This window comes from Phlebotomus papatasi, chromosome 3 (genome assembly GCF_024763615.1).
Source record: "Phlebotomus papatasi isolate M1 chromosome 3, Ppap_2.1, whole genome shotgun sequence".
Taxonomy (NCBI): domain Eukaryota; kingdom Metazoa; phylum Arthropoda; class Insecta; order Diptera; family Psychodidae; genus Phlebotomus; species Phlebotomus papatasi.
The window spans coordinates 10,389,907-10,408,327 of record NC_077224.1 but is presented as its reverse complement, the minus strand read 5'-3'; the positions used below and the strand labels follow the sequence as shown (position 1 = coordinate 10,408,327).

Genomic DNA, 18,421 nt, shown 5'->3' with positions numbered 1-18,421 from the left:
TAGAACCAGGGCTTTGACAAGTCTTTTAATGCACCTTTAAGAGGCTTATAATGATAATTTTGTTTTGAGACTCTTGTAGAAGCTTTTGAACTTACTAAGAGTGCGTCACTTTATTTGGAGAATTTCACAAGACTATTTTTAAAAAAAATCTTCTTGAGAACCTATTCTTCAGTTTGTTCTTCTGTCGTATGTCAACGCTGTGGCTGATTGTGACCTTCATCTGTCCTTGAAAACTCACCTTTTGTCCTTCTTCTGTCATTTTCCATCATTAAAACCTAATTTTCATGATTCATGTATTACATGTATTCAGATAATTAAAACTCTTTACATTTCATAACAAATCTATATATAGATATCAAACTTAATGATATTTGGAATGAAAATTTAATTCTAAAATGATCAATGTAAAATATTGAGTCTTTTGGCACATTTTGTGGCTGTCATCTACTACTAATAATAATATTATTTTAAAAGGAGGGCACCTTTTGGATCACTTATAGTCAATTCTTAATCTCAAAATTGTCTTCATTTGATCCCAATTGCAGATCGTGCTATAATCGAATTTTACAGCTAAAAATCTGCAGCTTTAATTGAATAAATTCAAGTAATGTGAGGTGATCATTTTAAAGCTAATTGGACACTTTGGTACTGAGTCTAATTAGTGATGTTGGAAGATCTTCAGATTCAATTGTAGGGTCCCTTGTCAGTTGTCCTGCTGTCATGAGGCTTTGTGGATGACTTCTCTGATGTTTTGAGACCATTTGTGAAAATTAATGGACTGTCTGCTCCATCTGGTCCTGGACTTTCTTTCTCCTTCTCCACATCTCTTTGTCGTTTTGGGACCCTGTCCCTTCGGCAGATCAACTTGAGGAGTGGGAACCAGAGGATCAAGAGGATCCCAAAAGCGATCACAACGCCCGCACAAATGTACCCAATGGTTGGTAGAGCGTGCACTTGACGGAGATCTGCAGCTACTTCTGGACTTACAGTGACTTTTTGCTGGAACCAGAGGACGGGGAAGAAGACGGTGGGAACATCTTGATAGAGTGCAACGTTTGAACTCGGACGAATGAGAAGATTCAGTTGAAATCTTGCAGCAACTTCCAATGGGATTCCCATACTCTGAAAAGGAGAAATTGAGGATCGTTAGGGAACTTGGGAAGGCATTTGGTAGTTTGGGAAACTTACAGGCTCTATTGTGAGGTAGAACTGATGTTTATCTTTGGACGGATTGATTCCTTCAACTTGATCTAGATAGAAAGGATCGGCTGCATAGAAATGAGGAAATGACACAAATACTGGACTTCCGTAGCGGCAAGAAGAAATATTGAGGACTCCAGATGGCATACACTCCCCTGCACAGAAGCATTCATTCGCAGGATAAAGAGTACCGTTGTCGATGGTCCTAGCACCGCCGCTGTACTTGTACCCAGTAATACCTTCAACTTCCACTTCTGCTTCAAAATCAAATGGCAATGTCCGGCACATGTCTGGCGAGAAGAAGGACACTTGATCCTTCTTCAGTTGAGGTGGGTAGAATTCTCCTGCGGACCCATTGACCATTCCACAGGTATCGGCAAAGAACTTGGTCCTGTTGCCGTAATTCCAGTTCCCAATGGAACCGATCTTGGAGATGTCGTCAGCTCCTGTATACATATTGTAATGCCCCATGAGACTTGCAGAGTTGTTGCGCATATAGAAGTATCCGGCACGATCAAAAGGCACAACGATATCGGAAGAAAAGGCTGACATCTCTTTGGCCATCTCAATGAGATCATCTTCATAGCCGTCGAAGAGAAATTCTCGAGCAGTTTTGGTAACATGAAGCTCTTCATTGTACAGACTGAGACCAAGAGATACTTTCTTCTGTTCGACGTAACTCTGCCAACGAACAGTTTCTGCTGCGGACTAGAAAGATAATAATCATGGTTAATGCAAAGGATTCTGCAACAATCAAAAACATCTCCTTACCAATGCAACAATATTGACTGATGTTATATTATCATCAAGAGATCCTTTACTCCTCTCGGCATCAAAATGGAAGACACTGAGTTTCCCAAAGCTCACTGTTGAATTTTCCGGATGCCATACTATATTAACTTTATCCGGTTTCTCACGGAAGACATATGGTCCTAATTCCTCTACAATTGGCTTTACAGAATGATTGTGAAACTGATCGTAATTTGTCCAGTTGAAGAGGTATATTTCTATGCTCATATCTAAAGGTGGAGACTTCCACATATCATAAGTTCGAGTATCTGGTGCTAGTTTTAATTCCTACAACGAAAAAAAAGATGTCATTTTTTAAATTAACTGGCAAAAATTTATTGAACTTAAAATATATTTAGATGCGAAGGTTGACTTATTAAGGGGTTCTTGAAGATCCCGAGACTCTATCGTAACGACATTTATTATTAAAATATGAAAGTTCAAAACACTACCAAAAGATCAATGGTTCAAATTAAAACTCTAATAAGACATAGGGGAACTGTATCAAATTCCGGCCAGTTTGTAATTCCAGCCACCTTTTTTGTTCCTCAAATTTCCATGAATTTTCAGTGTTTGCATACCCTAAGGACTATACAATGCAAAAAATAACGCTTATACAAACGAGATGATGTGAAAAAGACTGGAAAGAATCCAGAAGGGTGAGGAACTATGAAAATCAAGGTGGTCGAAATATTATCCAAAGCTATGTGCTAAACTGGTTTTAAGAATACTTATGTGGTCCACGCTCAACCTCAGGTCTAAAAACAATATTAGGTCTAATGGCCTTTTTATACGATCTGCAGACCTAAACGGCCCAAATAGATTCAGGCTGATCATCCAAAATATTTAGCCCGTAAAATTTTGCAGCAATGGATTAGACAAAGGAAGTTTATGCTAAAAACCTGTAGTTGATAATCCTTATTGATTCCAAATAACCGAGTTTTTAGGATAGACGGTTAACCGGTTTTGGAAGGGTCAGAAAACCGGTTAACCGGTTTAAAACAGGTTTCAAATTTTGAGTTGGATTATGGGATTTTGAACAATTTTTCAGACCATGAACTTTGATGTAATATTTAATACATAAATATATTCTTTTTCTCAGTTAGTTTAAAATATATTTTGTTTTATTGCTTTATTATATATTTAAAATAGTTCAGGAAATTTAAGAGTGCAGGAAAATTACTGGGAGTTTTTCCAATAATATTGTGCCGTGAAAAAGCTAATGCAATGTAGATTTCCGTAAAAATAACTATTTTTTCATACAATTTATTTTTCTTAAAATAAATTGGTTATAAACGTTGTCATTTTTGACAATCTTTAATGAGAAAATACTTAAAAATTTTACGCTAGATCTTGGAAAATGGAAAAAAATTATAGAGTTACCGAAAAAGTTTTACTCTTTATTTTTAAAATCCTATGACTAGTTAAATCTTGTTAAATTTAAGTTTAGAAAATTTGAATCGTGGAAGAAAAAATAATATTTGCAAAAATATAAAAAAAATAATATTGGAAAGATACCAAGATTTTTTGCTACCTATATTCGCCATAAAGTTTTTTTTTTGTAAAATCTTGTAAAAGTATTGTCAAAATTATTCTTATTTCAACATAAAATTCCAGATTTTTCGATCGGGAATAGTTTAAAGTAAATTTTTTAGATCATTCTCTACAGAAAATCTACTAATTAATAATTTTTGGTATTATGTATCATGAAAAACATGATTATAATTTACACAAAATTCAAAAATAATTTCATAGAAAAAATTACATGCATTTAGAAAAAAAGAATTAAAATAAAAGGAACCATTTGTTGTTTTTTACTCTATTGCTGGTTGAGAAACTAATAAATGCCAGATTTTGATAAAAAATTTACAAGAATCTTATGTAAAAATCTTGATGAATTTGGGTCTAATAAGATATGTAGTTAAAAGATAGCAAGATTTAATAAAAATCTCTATGAAGTCAGTGATAGGTAAACATCTTGTTACTTTTCCACATAAAACAATATTTTACAAGATTGTACTAAATCGTTTACAATTTTTTTCTCACTATACAATTTATTTTCTAGTCTTGTAAGTATTTAAGTAAGTTTTAAAAGATAAAATAATTCAAGTGAGGAAGTCCTGAAATAATTTCCGATAACATTTAAGCAAATAGTTCTTTTCCAGAGTGGAAGAAACGTACAGGAAATCCAGTACTACTATCCTTAAAATTTTATTAACATACTATAATACTACAGATTACATTTAGAATCATATTGCCCTTCAGGTTCCCTTCTAATTCAAAGAAATATTTTGCAGTGTACCTTGATTTTCAAGAAATAAACTAAAGCTTAAGTGAAATTTAAAAATTTTTGTAAAGAGACGGTTTTAAACCGATTTCATCTCTAAAAACCGGTTCTGAGACCGTCTCCAGAATAGGGCTGTTAACTGGTTCTTCGAAACCGGTTAACCGTTCTTGGAATCACTAATAATCCTAAGACTTCAATGCATGACAGTTAATATTTTCAAAGATCAGCCTGAGTCTATTTGGGCCATATAAGGCTTAGTCATATGGCTCAGCTATTCTAGTTTCTTATCAGATAAGGTTTTTTAAAAAAAATATGGCATATAATTAAATAATAATGATTAGATTTTGTAAAATCAGTTTCCTAGTTATTTAGAATTTCGGAACCTTCGGGAACACGGTTGCAGTGTGAACTGAAATCCGTGTTAGGCCATTTGAACCTTTAATTTTCTGTTTGAGATTGACAGGTCTTTAAAAATGAGGTGAAGCTCAAGTCCGAAGCCCGTGCCCGTGTTACATTTTTTCTATTACTCGTTTAAAGTGCTGTATTTAAATTTCAATAGAGTAAGTTTTTTTTTGAGAAATTATTACTTATTATGGTCACGGATTAGCAAAACGGTCTTCAGACTAAAGGTTTAGTCCTGTTCCCGAAGGTATCACGATCATAAATGAAAATTAATTTTTTTGGATATGTAGAATCTAGTGGATCATTTGTCCTTAATAATCCAATCCTGTGTCAAAATTTTCCAAAAAATCTTGCTTAATAAGAAATTAGAGAAGTAAAGTCATAGGGCTAAACCTTAAGTCTGAAGCCTGTATGAGACTGTTAAAATTCAAGAATTCGTAATGCAACAATTGGGGACTTCTGTAAATGAGTTTAAACCTCCAGTTTGAAAACGGTCTCAAGGTTCTTGAATTTAAATCCCATTAGGTTATCAAGAATCTTAACAATTTAAGATAATAAGGAAAAATAAATAATGCTTATCTATAAATCCCACTTTTGAGAAGAACTTGTTCCTCTTTGGGATGTTGCATTAATTATCCGTTATATAGGGTACAATGGGATAATTTTGAATAAAATCATCATCATCATTTTCAACCGCTTATCCCTATTGGGGTTGCGGGCCCATGACATTCAATTTAGCAGCCCACGCTTGTCGATCCTCCGTCACTTCAGGAAGATGTTCGAGTTCGATTCCAAGGCGTTCCAAGGCAAGATTCTGAATTTGATTTAGCCACCTTGTCCTAGGCCTGCCTCGAGGTCGACGCCTCCTCACAATGGCTCGCATAGCTTTTTGAATAAAATCAAATTTTAAATTTCATAATTTCCTCAGTGTTTACATGGCAAGAAAAAAAGACCACGAAGGAATGCTCTTCTTTTTTTCCTTGTCCATTCAAACTCAAAGAAAATGTGGAAATTCAAAATTAGATCCTGTTCAAAATTTCCCTTATGTACACCCTAGTTAAAACATTAAACTGTCTATACCGGTTAAAAAAAATACACACAGAAAAATGGAAAATTCTTAAACAGAAACACCCAGGAATTTAATTTCAAATCCTATCCAATGAATGCCAATGCCCTAATTCTAAATCCTTGATCATTAATTTTAGTTGCAATTTGCAAATCTGTAGAGATTTTTCGTTTTCCAGATAATGCAGAATTTAAGTTCCCAATCTCTTAACTTGAAAGAGCTAGGGATTCTAGCTCATTTCTTTCGCTCAGAGCTTCTAAACTTAAACGCCTCGGGAATTCACGTCCAATTTAAGTTACCAGGATATTACATATTCTTAAATTTAGAGTCAAAATTTTTCTGTGTGTACAAAAGGGTCAATGTTACGTAAGGAATTGTTTTGTTATTCCAATAAAAATTAACGTGTTTTTTTAGTACATTACTGTTCTCAAGTGCTTCTACATTATCGACTTTTATGTTGGTTCCTGTCACGACTGTTTGATGGTTTTAGATCAGGACGAGGATAGGGAAAACAGTCAAGACTGGAACCAATACAATGAAAAGTCAATAATGCAGAAGCATGAACAGTAAAGAGCTAAAAAAGCATGTTTATTTTTTAATTTTTTTATTCAAAATTTTTAATTTCATTTTCATTGTATTGTCATCTCACTCATACCAATCTATTTACAAATTTACAAACGTTAAATTTATTAGTGGACCAGGACGTAACAGAGAGAGAGAGAAAACATCTGTCATCCGTCAAATGACTGTTTTGTGGTTTGGGAATACAAAGAAAGTCGATAATGCAGCAGCACTTGAGAACAGCAAAGTGCTAAAAAATGTTCAGGAGAAAAATTTATCTGGAAATACAATTTTAAGCCACTTGCATCTATCAGACGATCTTTTAATATTCCACGAAGTTGGTATAAATTCTAAATCAAGTAAAATTAACCATAAAAAAACTAAACAATTCCTAATACTGATTAAAAAATCGTTAAACTTACATTAATAATTTGTGTCTCTAGAAAATCTAACCAAAATACAGCAAAAAGCGTGCCAAATCCAGCCAAAATTAACCCTATGGACCCAAGGCAACATTGCTTGCTGAAGAAATCCGTCATCCGCATGATCTAAAACGAAATAAGAGAACATTTTCTATAAATCTATTTGCAGTCTCATTATGCAATTAAACTCGTTCAGTTGTTTTCTGAAAGGCATTTGTGGTAAAAGAGGATGAAAGATGAGATTTTCTGGTCTATTCCGTATCTATGGAGTCAATGAGGGGGTCAGTCTGGGCACATTTCTTATCATTTGTCTTTCCGTCCAATCAGTGAGAAATCGAACTCAGCATTTTCCTTCAAATGTCACAAGGCAACTGATTATGAGGAAATGCAATACTCTAAATTATTTTCCATCAAAGAGATATATTGCATTTGAGTAAGAGTACAAGTGTACTGGAAGTGATTTATCAATAAGCCTTTCTTTCAACTAACCAAAGAACGGAGAATTACTTAGAAAAAACACTTCAAGCAAAATTAGTCATAATAGTAATAAACAAAGTATTCTACCCTGGACAAAGTTCAATTTTTTTTGCTATAAATAAATAATTAAAGGTCTTAAACTAGGCGAGCATTTGGCTGAGAAATTGACATTGACTATGTTATGTCTTTTATAGATGAACCCGATCAACAATTTCCACCAGAACTAAAGGAAATATTACATTCTAGATTAAAACATTCGATTATCAGTCGGGTATTTAGTTACTAAACAGATTAAATAGAAAAAAAAATCTATCATATTACGAAATTTAAAAAAAAAACACAAATAGTCGCATTCATTTATTAATTGTATTTATGCTAATATTGTTGTTGTTTTGCTAGGAAGAGTCATTATATGAATATCACACCTCCAGACAATTTTACTAAACATTTCACGTCTAAGCTCTTGTATATGATCATTGAACAAAAATGTGGCAATATAAACAATGTTCAACCTTAGATCGTATTTAAAATCTATTCAAATAAGTCAATAAGTTCGTCTTGCATTTCAATAAATTATATTTCTCCAAGGGGGAGATATATTGATTTAAATCTGCGCATCACTTCCAACATTTTGTAATACCGGCTTCAGACTGGAGGCTTAGCCCAGTTCTCGAAGGCCTCAAAAAATCTAAAGAACAAATTATTCTGTTAATTTTCCAAACAATCCTAAACAACAATTCCCTAAAAACTCTTGCCTGAGAAGGAATTAAAAGATTTAAGCCATATGGGTAAGTCTCAGGTCTGAAGCCCGTATAATGGTTCTATTCCCACGAGAGATGAAAAAGGGAAATCTTTCTCCTGAACATTTTTTTTTATCACTCTACTGTTCTCAAGTGCTTCTACATTTGACTTATTTTATTATTTTGTGTTGACTCCTGTCACGACTGTTTGGTGGTTTGGGAACACAATGAAAGTCGATAGTGCAGAAACACTTGAGAACAATAAAGTGCTAAAAAATTTTCGACATAAATATTTCCCTCTTCATTTTTATTGAAACAGCAACATAATGTTGTTATTCTAATGAGAAATAAATACGATCTTTTAGCATTTTACTGTTCTCAAGTTCTTATATATTCTGCATTATCAATTTTTCGATCGAGAAAGAAAAATCGATAATGCAGAAGCACTTGAGAACAATAAAGTGATAAAAAAATGTAAAAGAAGAATATTTTCCCTTTTAATTTTCATTGGGATAGCCCCATAATAATGCTATTCTAATGAGAAATAAATACGTTTTTTTTATCACTTCACTGTTCTCATTATTAAAGGACATTGGACAAAACGGTCCAACCTTTCACCATGAATGAGACCTATACCATCGAATAGGTATTGGAAAAGGTAACAACTTTTGTTCCGGAGCCAACCCCCAAAATATGTAGGAAAAGCACTAAAGCATAAAACATATCGACGGTTCCATTCCATACTATGCTATCTTTTCTTTTAATTTTTTTCTCCTTAACATTATTTAAAAAGCATATTGATGGATGTTTATAATGTCATTAGATTTAGTATTAGTTTGTTTACTATCTTTTGAAATTTCCGGGACGAACTAACTTTATACAGTTTCATCTCATTGACCTTCTACATATTTAAACAAAATTTTGTATCATGGATTAAGGACTACTTTTCTGGAATCGCATTTCCGGATTTTAAACCATGGAAAATTTTCTTAAGGACTTCAGGAATAACATACACATCACTTGGAGCAAAAGCCTCAATCCTTAAAGCCAAAATACCGAATACCACAATCCCAAAAAACAAAATCTCATAAGAGACAAAATCTCGAAAACCAAAATTCCGAATAGCCAATAATTTCCTTTTGTCATGTAAAAAATTTCCCTCTGTCCCAACAAGCGAAACTAGTAATTTTTCAAAAAAATGAAAATTTCCTGTTACCTCTGATGCATAAGAAACTAATAATTTTCAAAACTCACCAAAGAAGGTTCCTTTGTCCCATTAAGCGAAATTAATTATTTCCCAAATTTTGACTTTTCGGAATTTTCTTTTTTTTTCAGGATTGTGGTTTTTCGAATATTTGGTCTTTTCGAAATTTCGTATTTCGCAATTTTGTCCTTTTCGGGATTTTGGCCTTTGCAGGATTTTGACTTTCGTGATTGTGGTCTTTTCGAGAATTTGAGATTTTCGGGATATTAGCCCTTACGGGACTTTGTCCTTACTGCGATTTTGACGTTTTCAGGATTTTGACTTGCGTGATTCTGGTTTTTTTCAGGGTTATGACTTTCGTTATCTTGGCTTTTCGGAATTTTAGCCTTTTCGTGATTTTGTCTTTTCGGGATTTTAGCATTTTCAGGATTTTGACTTTCGTGATCTTAACTTCTCAAGAATTTTAGCTCTCAGAATTTTTGACTTTCAAGATTTTGTCCTCTTCGGAATTTAAACCTTTTCAGGATTTTCACTTTCGTGATTCTGGCTTTCGGAATCTGGCTTTTCGGAATCTTGGCTTTCAGAATTTGGCCTTTTCAAGATTTCTTTGAGGATTTCCACCGGGACGCCTCTCACAGAGTAAAATAAATTGTTAAAGTGGAATTAGTCTAGCATGGAATTGGACAAAAGATATATAGGGGAGACTGGGGCACATGTAACCATTTTCGATAGATGCGTATTTGACGCGATTTTCCAAGCACACAGTGGTTTTTTGGAAAATTTTTCTTATCTCATGTTTTACCCTTGGGTATAGGCAATACATCGAGGGTAATGCGGATGCTGGAAAACTTTTGAGTTTTCCATAAAAATAAAATTTGTGTCACCGTGCATTTTTCTCTTTTCACAAAATACCTGGGATAGAAGTAAACACTTTCTGGGGAGGATGTAAACACCCTTTTTTCCACCCTTCAAATTAACTTTGCACCACTTTCAATTATTTTAATTACTTGAGAGATATATAAAGACTGTATATTTTCAAAAAATCACTACACTTTTAACAAAGAATAATTAAAATAGCAAAAAAAACTAAAAACATGCAAATCAAAGACATTTTTCAATGGATTTTCCCTATATTTTGACATCATGTGACTTTTTATTGAACACAGAGCCACCAATTTTTTCGTAGTCAATTAATTAGAAATTTCGCATGAAAACAAAAAAAAATTGCCATTTATTCTACACTCACGACATCTACAATTACAGGAAAATTGCCTGTTTACATCTACCCCATATGCTGTTTTCTGTCCAATTGTTAATTTTTTTAAAAAATTGAGAATCTCAATATATTTAGTAAATACATTAATATAACCCTAAAGGTTGTAGGAAAGAACTGGTATTGCTACATTTCGATTATTTTACACAGTTCTCAATTTCTAGGTGGAAATCCAAATGACCAAAATAATCGAAATATTAACATTTTCGAGAAAAATGATTTTTATTTTTAAAGTACTAGGATTTTATTGACCAATTCATCTGTGTGCATACATCCCCATGGTATCTATGAATGCTTATGGGTTTTATCCTCTGGAGTCTTAAAATTAATGAAAAAATCACAGTGTTTACAACTACCCCTGTTTACTACTGCCCCAGTTCCCCCTATATTTAAACGATAAATAATTAATAAATTAATAAAATAATAGAATAAAAGTAATTTGTATTAAAGTTTTAAAGAAGCATTTTGGGAAATTCTTCTTCTTCTCTATTATGTCTATCAGGGACCGGACCCCACACAGCTCATGGGAATGGGAACAATTACGCGGCGAAAATAGGAACAGCTGTGGCGAAAATGAGAACAGTATCTTAATATTTTGAAAGTTATTACCCCATTCAGTCAATGTACCAGAAATACTTGAGATAGAATCTTTATATTTTGGGATTGATTTCCTACAGATCCATACATACGTTTTTTGAAAAGATTTTTTTTATCTATTGGGGTGGTGCGGGGAGCCCCTGTCAAACACGCGTCTTAACGGTCACTGAATTTAAATTCTGTGCATTAATTTATTACAAACTCTATTGCTTTAGATAAGGTAACTATCCAAGAACACAAATTGGCAACCAGAATTCAAATCAGGAAAGAGGATAAAGGACAATTTTAACAAATTCGGCGGGATGTCGTATTTTCCATCCGCCATTTTGAACAAGAATCTTGCATGACCTTCCGCGAAGCAAGAAAACAATAACAAAATCTATTTTCATCTCTACCGTACTATTTTTCCCAAGTAATTGAAGAAATAAAGTTACTAAAAATCCATTCCCAACAGAAATTCGAATATCAATTGCTCAGGAATAAATTATCTAAAATCACTCAATTTGCGTATGATGTATAATACCATGGTAAGGAATGGGTTAATGAATTATTAAACATTTTGTATTTAATAAAATACAATCTATATTTTACTCCCACTTTTTAAAATTTCCATTCATTTTCTATTAACTGGACGTACACCATTTCTGATCATATATCTCCCCCTTGTAATGATATTTCATATTCAAACGATATTCTAAAAAAAAAGTATGAATAAGAATTTCTGAATGAAGTGAAAAAAAACTAAATTGCTACTGACTGATATTTTTCCACTGAAATTTCTTATCATCTCATTGATTAGTGAGGTTGATACTAAAGAGATGATGGGGCAATCGTGTGACAAATTCAATTGATCTATTGAATTTGCGAAATTATCACAAAAATTGTGATGAATTGAAAGCTTTTCGTGACTACTCTCTTTCGTGTTTTCCAGCATTGTAACCCTGATGGTAAAGCTCCAATATTAGAGCGTTCTCCATAGAACTGATAAGCTTTATCGTGCAGGGCAATAAAATGTCTCTCTAATTTTTTCTAATATCTTCGCATGACTCAGAGAAGGTCCAATCTCCCTGGACTAAAAGAGATCGACAGAAAATATCATTGCATGTGCAAAAAATTCCCCGAAGATGCTTCAATTGGGAAGATTGGGAACATGGCCTCAATGCTTTGCTCCCAGCAATTAGGAAATAGCATTCTGTCGTGTCTTCTTTGATCACCCATGATTATGCGTTTATTGGACGGATCCTCTTATTATCAGTAGGAGATATGCTTTGCATATAATTCGTGCCTCTTACAATCATCTCCCATCTCGCAAAAGGTCAATTAATTGACAATTCTTCACCATGCCGCGACGTTCCTCAGACTATTCTCGCGGGAAACCGAATTAAATTAGAATGAGAAAGATCAAAAAGACGGTTAACCCTTCATTTTCCTGCGCAGAAATAACCAAGAAGTTATTTATAACTCCATTTTAATTAGTCTTGTATCAAATGCTTCATTTATTATCATATACGCTTATCTACCGTCTTTACTTGGACCATAAAAGCATTAAATACTTTAGAATATTAGAACTTTGGCCGCTCACCGCACCTGGCGCTATGGTAGTTCTATTCGAAACAATATTTCGAAAGAACAACCCAGGGTTTATATGAAGAACGAGAGCGTTTTCTCCTAGTCAAAGTCCATCAATCAGTGACAATCTTCATGGGTCTTTAGTCTAATTATCACAATCACATTGAATTTACATGATTGATTAAAAGTTTGCACTGTTGACCTCAGAAAATTGCAGAATGTTCTTAAGGTAAGTGAATATATGTGAGAAATGCATCTGACTCATTTAAAGATGAACTCTGTTGCAATCAGCGCGAATTAAAGAGGGTATTCATTTCAATTGAATCATTACATCAAGGACATATACTCAACAGACGATACTCTCCACAGTCTTCATCATAGAGAACAATGTCTTCAAGTCGAGACTCTTAAATTGTCTAATTTAAATAAAGAGAAGAGATCTAGTGAAAAACTTAGGACATAAAAGTCTTGAATACAATTTATTAATGTAAATTTATCGCTTCATTTTGCAACAAAACAATGAAAACTCTTAAAAAAGAATTGAAAATCAATAATGTAAGATTCTTCTTCATTCAAGATTGAAGAAGATTACCTCTTCAGTTAATGTGAGAATTGAGAGGTAAATATGAATAAATTAAAAAAAAAGATATATCCTTTTTATTGAATGAAGTAAAATTAGAAATTCAATCTTCACGATCGTAAACAATGTAAGGATTGTAAATTATAATTTTTTGACATATATGCGCAGCGCACTTACTTTTTCTTCATAAAAATGTTTTTGACATTTCAATGACAGAAAGAAATCTAGATCTAGTCATCTCGCTCACTCTCGTGGGCAATTACAAAAACAACTTTTGTTTTGCACAGTTTTTTTAAAACTGCCTATGAGAGTGAACGAGATGACTAGATCTATTTTTCACTCACCCTCTTGGAAGTGTCAAAAAATGTCTACAAAACAACAAAAAGCGATATTGAGACTGAGCCCAAACAGCTGTAGATTTTGATTCTCCAATAGTGTCTTGGATAAAAGGTAAATGGAACTCTATTTGCACAAAAAGTCGTTGATGTTCGAAGAATTCAAATCCAATTTCGAATTTTCATACTAAATTTTTAAACAAGGTGGGGAAAATTTATCAAATATCACACTAAAAAGCTGGCAAAAGAGTTACTCAGTAATTACGAAGTGATTAGGGCAAGAACAGTAAGCGTCGTTGTTTTGTTTTTTTCCTTATAACAATGTGAAGACCGACACATTTTGACACTTGAGCACTTCGAAATTCGAACAGGATGTAATTTCCGACACCTTGCGAAAGTGTTAAAAAGTAAGAAAGTCTCTTTTTTGGATCTTCAAATAGATTTTCGAATTTTTCAAGATCTAAATCGGTGTAAATATTATGCTTTTTAGGTGTATTAGGGGTTAAAGTTACCCTTTTCATGCTAATTTTACCGTTAAAAAGGTATAAAATTAACATTAAAAAATGTTGATATATTTTTGCACCTAAAAAGTTTTAAAATTATGAGGAAAAAACTTAATCGCAGCCTCTTGTTTTTCTCAATATGGTATCAGTACGTTCATAGCCGTAGTTTACCCGTATTTACCTGGAAGTGTCTCGACTTAAATGCAAAAGTGGCATGGAATTTCGACAAAATTTTCGAAACTGAACTGACAATTTTTGGAATATAATGGGAAGCTGTTAATATAGTTGTACAATGATTAGGTATGAATAGGACAAATAAATTCTAAATTCGTTGTTTTGATTTTCTTCTGAAAAATAAAGTTTGCCACTATTGAAATTCCGGGAAACTTCGAAATTCGAAAAGGATCATACAAACCACCTTGCGGAATAACGAAGAAGTTCAAATATATTTTCTTGAGATTTTTCTTTGAATTTACATAATTAAACTTAAATTTTCTACACTTTAAGAAATAATCTTCGAAGCTTTTAACCGTTTTATGGAACTTCTTTATTTTATTAATTCGAAAAACCAACTTTGATAAATTACTAAATTTGTGTTTTTGGTTAATTTTTCTGCCAGTAACATTAAATGCATTTTAAAACCCGGAGCGACAACCTCACATTCCAAAATCTAAGTCATAAAATAATATATTTGTTATCACAAATAGATAATAGACTCCCCTAAGACATATAATGCTCCGTAATTTCAAGATGACTCTAAAATAAAGATTGCGATTTGGAAACTTTGGCAAAGTTCAGACTTAAGTCCCAATTTTCCTTGAAAAATTGATCCACGTCACAACTATACGAAGCCTGATAGTTTATGCAATTTTTGTAAATAGATTCACTGACTCTTATCATGTAAATAGAAATTCACAATCTATTTATTTAGTTTAGTTTATCACTGTAGCCGGATTTAGTTTTGTAATTAGATTTAAATCAACAGTGTTTCCGCAATTATTAGTCATACCGAAAGAAATTCGGAAAATTTTCATGCCCAATTATCTGAAAAATGGATATCAGTGAGTGTTAACAATGCTGAATGTTAAGGGAAAGATAAGACGAACACGAAGACACAGTTTTTGGCGAAAGATCACAATTGTTATCAGCATGTAATCTCAATTTAAACATACTCGACATTTCTCTTATTTAGCTTCAAACATTTGCAAATAAACCAAATTCAGCTCGAAATTATGCAGATTGACGCTCCAAACGCTCCAAACTAGTTGACCGTCAAATTATATCGCCTGCCTATCGCTGAGAATGAAATTTGATATGGGAAATACAAAAAATTGGCACAATAACCGCGATCGAAAAACAGCAAAGATAATGAGAGAGAAAATGTTCCAATTAAATTTTCACTTTTACATTAAGCCAAGACACCCACCATACTGTTGTGAAGCATTCACAGTGACTCTCGCTTATCCGTGGACTCTTTGTCCGGGTGATATAAAAAATCCGTGAGAGTTGAAACCGATCTTCGATTTTTTTGATTTCTAGCCAAAAGTGGTCATGGGATCGAAAATTAAAATCAAAAATAAAATCCCTAAAATCGTTCAAACGTAATTTAGAACGTTACCAAATCAAAAAGGAGTTTGATAAGTTTCTTCACCTAGTATATTAAAATATTTTACTGGCCATTAAGAAAGAGTATAACAACATTTATTAAGTTGAGAATATAAGGATCATCTTTAACAAAATTCTTTATTCCATCCTTGAGTTTCCAGAAAGCTTTTTAGAACCTGAGTCTAAAGAAATTTTCCGAAATTAATTATTTTAGAAATTTTTAAAGCATGTTTAAAATAGTTTTATATAAAGCTACAAAAGCTTACATTTTTTGGTCTTATCGGGTATGTGGCTTGGTTAATCTTTATTTAATTTTTACGATCAATTTATTCTATCCTTAAGCGTCTAAAAAGCTTTTTAAATCCTGAATAAAATAAGACATTTTCTGAAATAAATTATTTAAAGCATGTTAATAATAGTTTTTATTAAGTTACACGGTAAAAACTTTTGGACACTGACCAAAATATTGGAACAATTTTTCCTTGGAACAAATTTTTTTGGAATCAATTTGTACCTAGAGAAGATATTTGTTTGTTCCAAAAAGTTTTCTTTACAGTTTCGTTACAAAATACAGTTACAATTTTGTTAGAGTTTTCTTTTGGAACCGTTTTGATACAGTGGAATGTCTACAAATTTGAGTTGATTTCGTTTTATACAAATTTGTTCTTGAAATATGGAACTGAATTTGTTGCACTCGGCTGTTTTGTTCCCACTGTCAGGAACAAATAGGTACTTTTTTTTTATAACAATATTATTCCTACATCTGTAACATATTTTTTCCAAAAATTTTCGATGTCCGTGGACGAGGTAGTTTTTGGAACGAAATTGTTACTCATATGGGGAATCTTTTTGTTCCCATTGTCGGGAACAAATCCGTGTAAAAGATTTCGTCTTACAGTTAAGGCCTATACTTCAGTCGAGATGGATTTCGGTGGCGAATCATAAGGAACATCAAATAAGAATCAATTTAAGAGTGTTTTATACAGACGCGTGCATGACGAAATCATATGCGAGTGCTGGCAGCAAGAGGGGAAGGGAATCTCGAATTAAAAAAGTGAAACCATGTAGCACGAAAATTGCCACAGATTCGGCGTCCTCTTCACTTCGGTGACGGGTAACTGAGTGTGAGAGGAGGGATACGATTTTATACTAGACAAGCTATTTCTTGGAACAAATTCATTACTAATATTGGGTATCTTTTTGTTCCTCCTAGAAGGTACAAATTTGTTCCAAAAATTATAGTGTCCGTGGACGAGCTACTTTTTGGAACAAATACGTGCCGAAATTTTTTACCGTGTACAAAAGCTTACGTTTTTTGGTCTTATCGGGTATGTGTCTCGGTTAATCTTTATTTAATTTTTACGATCAATTTATTCTATCCTTGAGGGTCCAAAAAGCTTTTTAGACCCTGAATAAAATAAAAAAATTTCCGAAATTAATTATTTTTGAAAATTTTAAAGCGTGTTAAAAAATAGTTTTGTAAGAATCTAAAGTACCTTACATTTTTTCGGTTTTTATCGGGTATGTATCTCGGCTAATCTTTAATTCATTTTTACAATTTATTTATTTTATCCCTCAGTCTCAGTGTTCAATAAGCTATTTGAACCCTGAATGGAACCAACTTTATAAATTCTCCGATATTAATTATTTACAGCAAACTATTACTTTTTTGAATTTATCGGGTGTGAGTCTTGGCTTATCTTTTTCGTTTAATTTTTACGATCAATTTAATCTATCCGTTAGTGTCCAGAAAACTATTTGGAACAAGAATGAAACAAACTTTGAAAGTCTTCGATATTCATTATTTTGCAAATTTTGATTAATGTTAAAAAATTGTTCTGTATTGACTAGAAGCTACAGAAACTATAACGTTTTTTTTTCTTTTCTTCCAATTATCTTATATAGTTTTTATACGATCAATTTGTCCTATCCCCTAGTGCTCAATTTACCAATAGAAACAATTAGTACGCCTATAAAATGCAAATCTACTCAACAAACTACGAGGATTGCTTCTCAGCCCACGTGAAGACATTGTTTTCTTCAATTTTATAAACAACTAAAACCGCATGCATCTCGTATTTCTCATTACAAAAACGAAAACGTTTAAGATCTCTTTTTCTGCGAAGAATAAGCACATGTCGCGAGAAAAGTGTCAAGTTGTTTGGGTTCGATAAAATGGTCTTTTCTATGTGTTTAAATTTATGTAAATAAAATTAATAAAGTGGTGGTTAAGTGAGAAGTAAAGAGAGGCCTTTTCTGATATACTTACGATTTCAATTTCATTCACACTCGCAGCAGAAAATTCAAACAAATTCACTTGGTAATTCTTTTTAACTGTCTCACCCACAAAAGACTTTTGAGTGGTGAAAATTGCTCACAATTGCTGATAATTTAGTCTATTGAAAATTTTGCACATCTTCTCAACACACAGTTCACTGCTCTTCCCTCAATCGCATGAGTTATCTTCTTCTTTTACGCAGATTTTTTCTTCAATATTCTCAATGTCAGCAACTTTTCTTATTTTGGCGCGAAATTTCACAACGCGGAAATCAAATCTGCGCGGCTCTTTGTCAAGGTCAGGGAAATGGTAATTGTTTTAAGGCGAATTCCTTTGTTCGCAACACTTCTTTGTCCCCTCTGGAGGAAGCTACAGCTGGAAGGAGGGACTTGGAAGAGATGCGATTCTTTGTCTGTCCACACGATGGAACGACTCAAACTGAACTGATGGGAATTGAGGAACTGGTGCTATACCAAGCCATGAGCATTACTCTGAGGCCTCTCGCATTTCTATATAGCTAACACACATTTCTT

At 33.0% G+C, this 18,421-nt stretch overlaps 1 protein-coding gene across 2 annotated transcripts; it reads right to left on the bottom strand.

Moving 5' to 3' along the window:
* Positions 1-275: 275 nt before the first annotated feature.
* On the bottom strand, positions 276-18,381 carry LOC129806669 (protein peste-like). Of its 2 annotated transcripts, XM_055855432.1 has the most exons (5): positions 17,880-18,381; positions 6,728-6,853; positions 1,972-2,277; positions 1,189-1,908; positions 276-1,122 (listed from the first exon to the last, which is right to left on the bottom strand). In XM_055855432.1, exons 2-5 carry the CDS (start codon positions 6,848-6,850, stop codon positions 685-687), a joined length of 1,587 nt encoding a protein of 528 aa, XP_055711407.1. In that variant the 5' UTR covers positions 6,851-6,853; positions 17,880-18,381; the 3' UTR covers positions 276-684. The 2 variants fall into 2 exon arrangements, with proteins under 2 accessions (XP_055711407.1, XP_055711408.1); XM_055855433.1 differs by lacking the exons at positions 6,728-6,853; positions 17,880-18,381 and adding an exon at positions 3,670-3,674.
* Positions 18,382-18,421: the final 40 nt, after the last annotated feature.

Coding starts and splice junctions, on each gene's coding strand:
- LOC129806669 (XM_055855432.1), bottom strand. CDS start 6,850: ATGCGGATGACGGATTTCTTCAGCAAGCAATGTTGCCTTGGGTCCATA. Junction 1,909..1,971: donor CAGTCAATATTGTTGCATTG/GTAAGGAGATGT, acceptor TTATCTTTCTAG/TCCGCAGCAGAAACTGTTCG. Junction 1,123..1,188: donor TCTACCTCACAATAGAGCCT/GTAAGTTTCCCA, acceptor TCTCCTTTTCAG/AGTATGGGAATCCCATTGGA.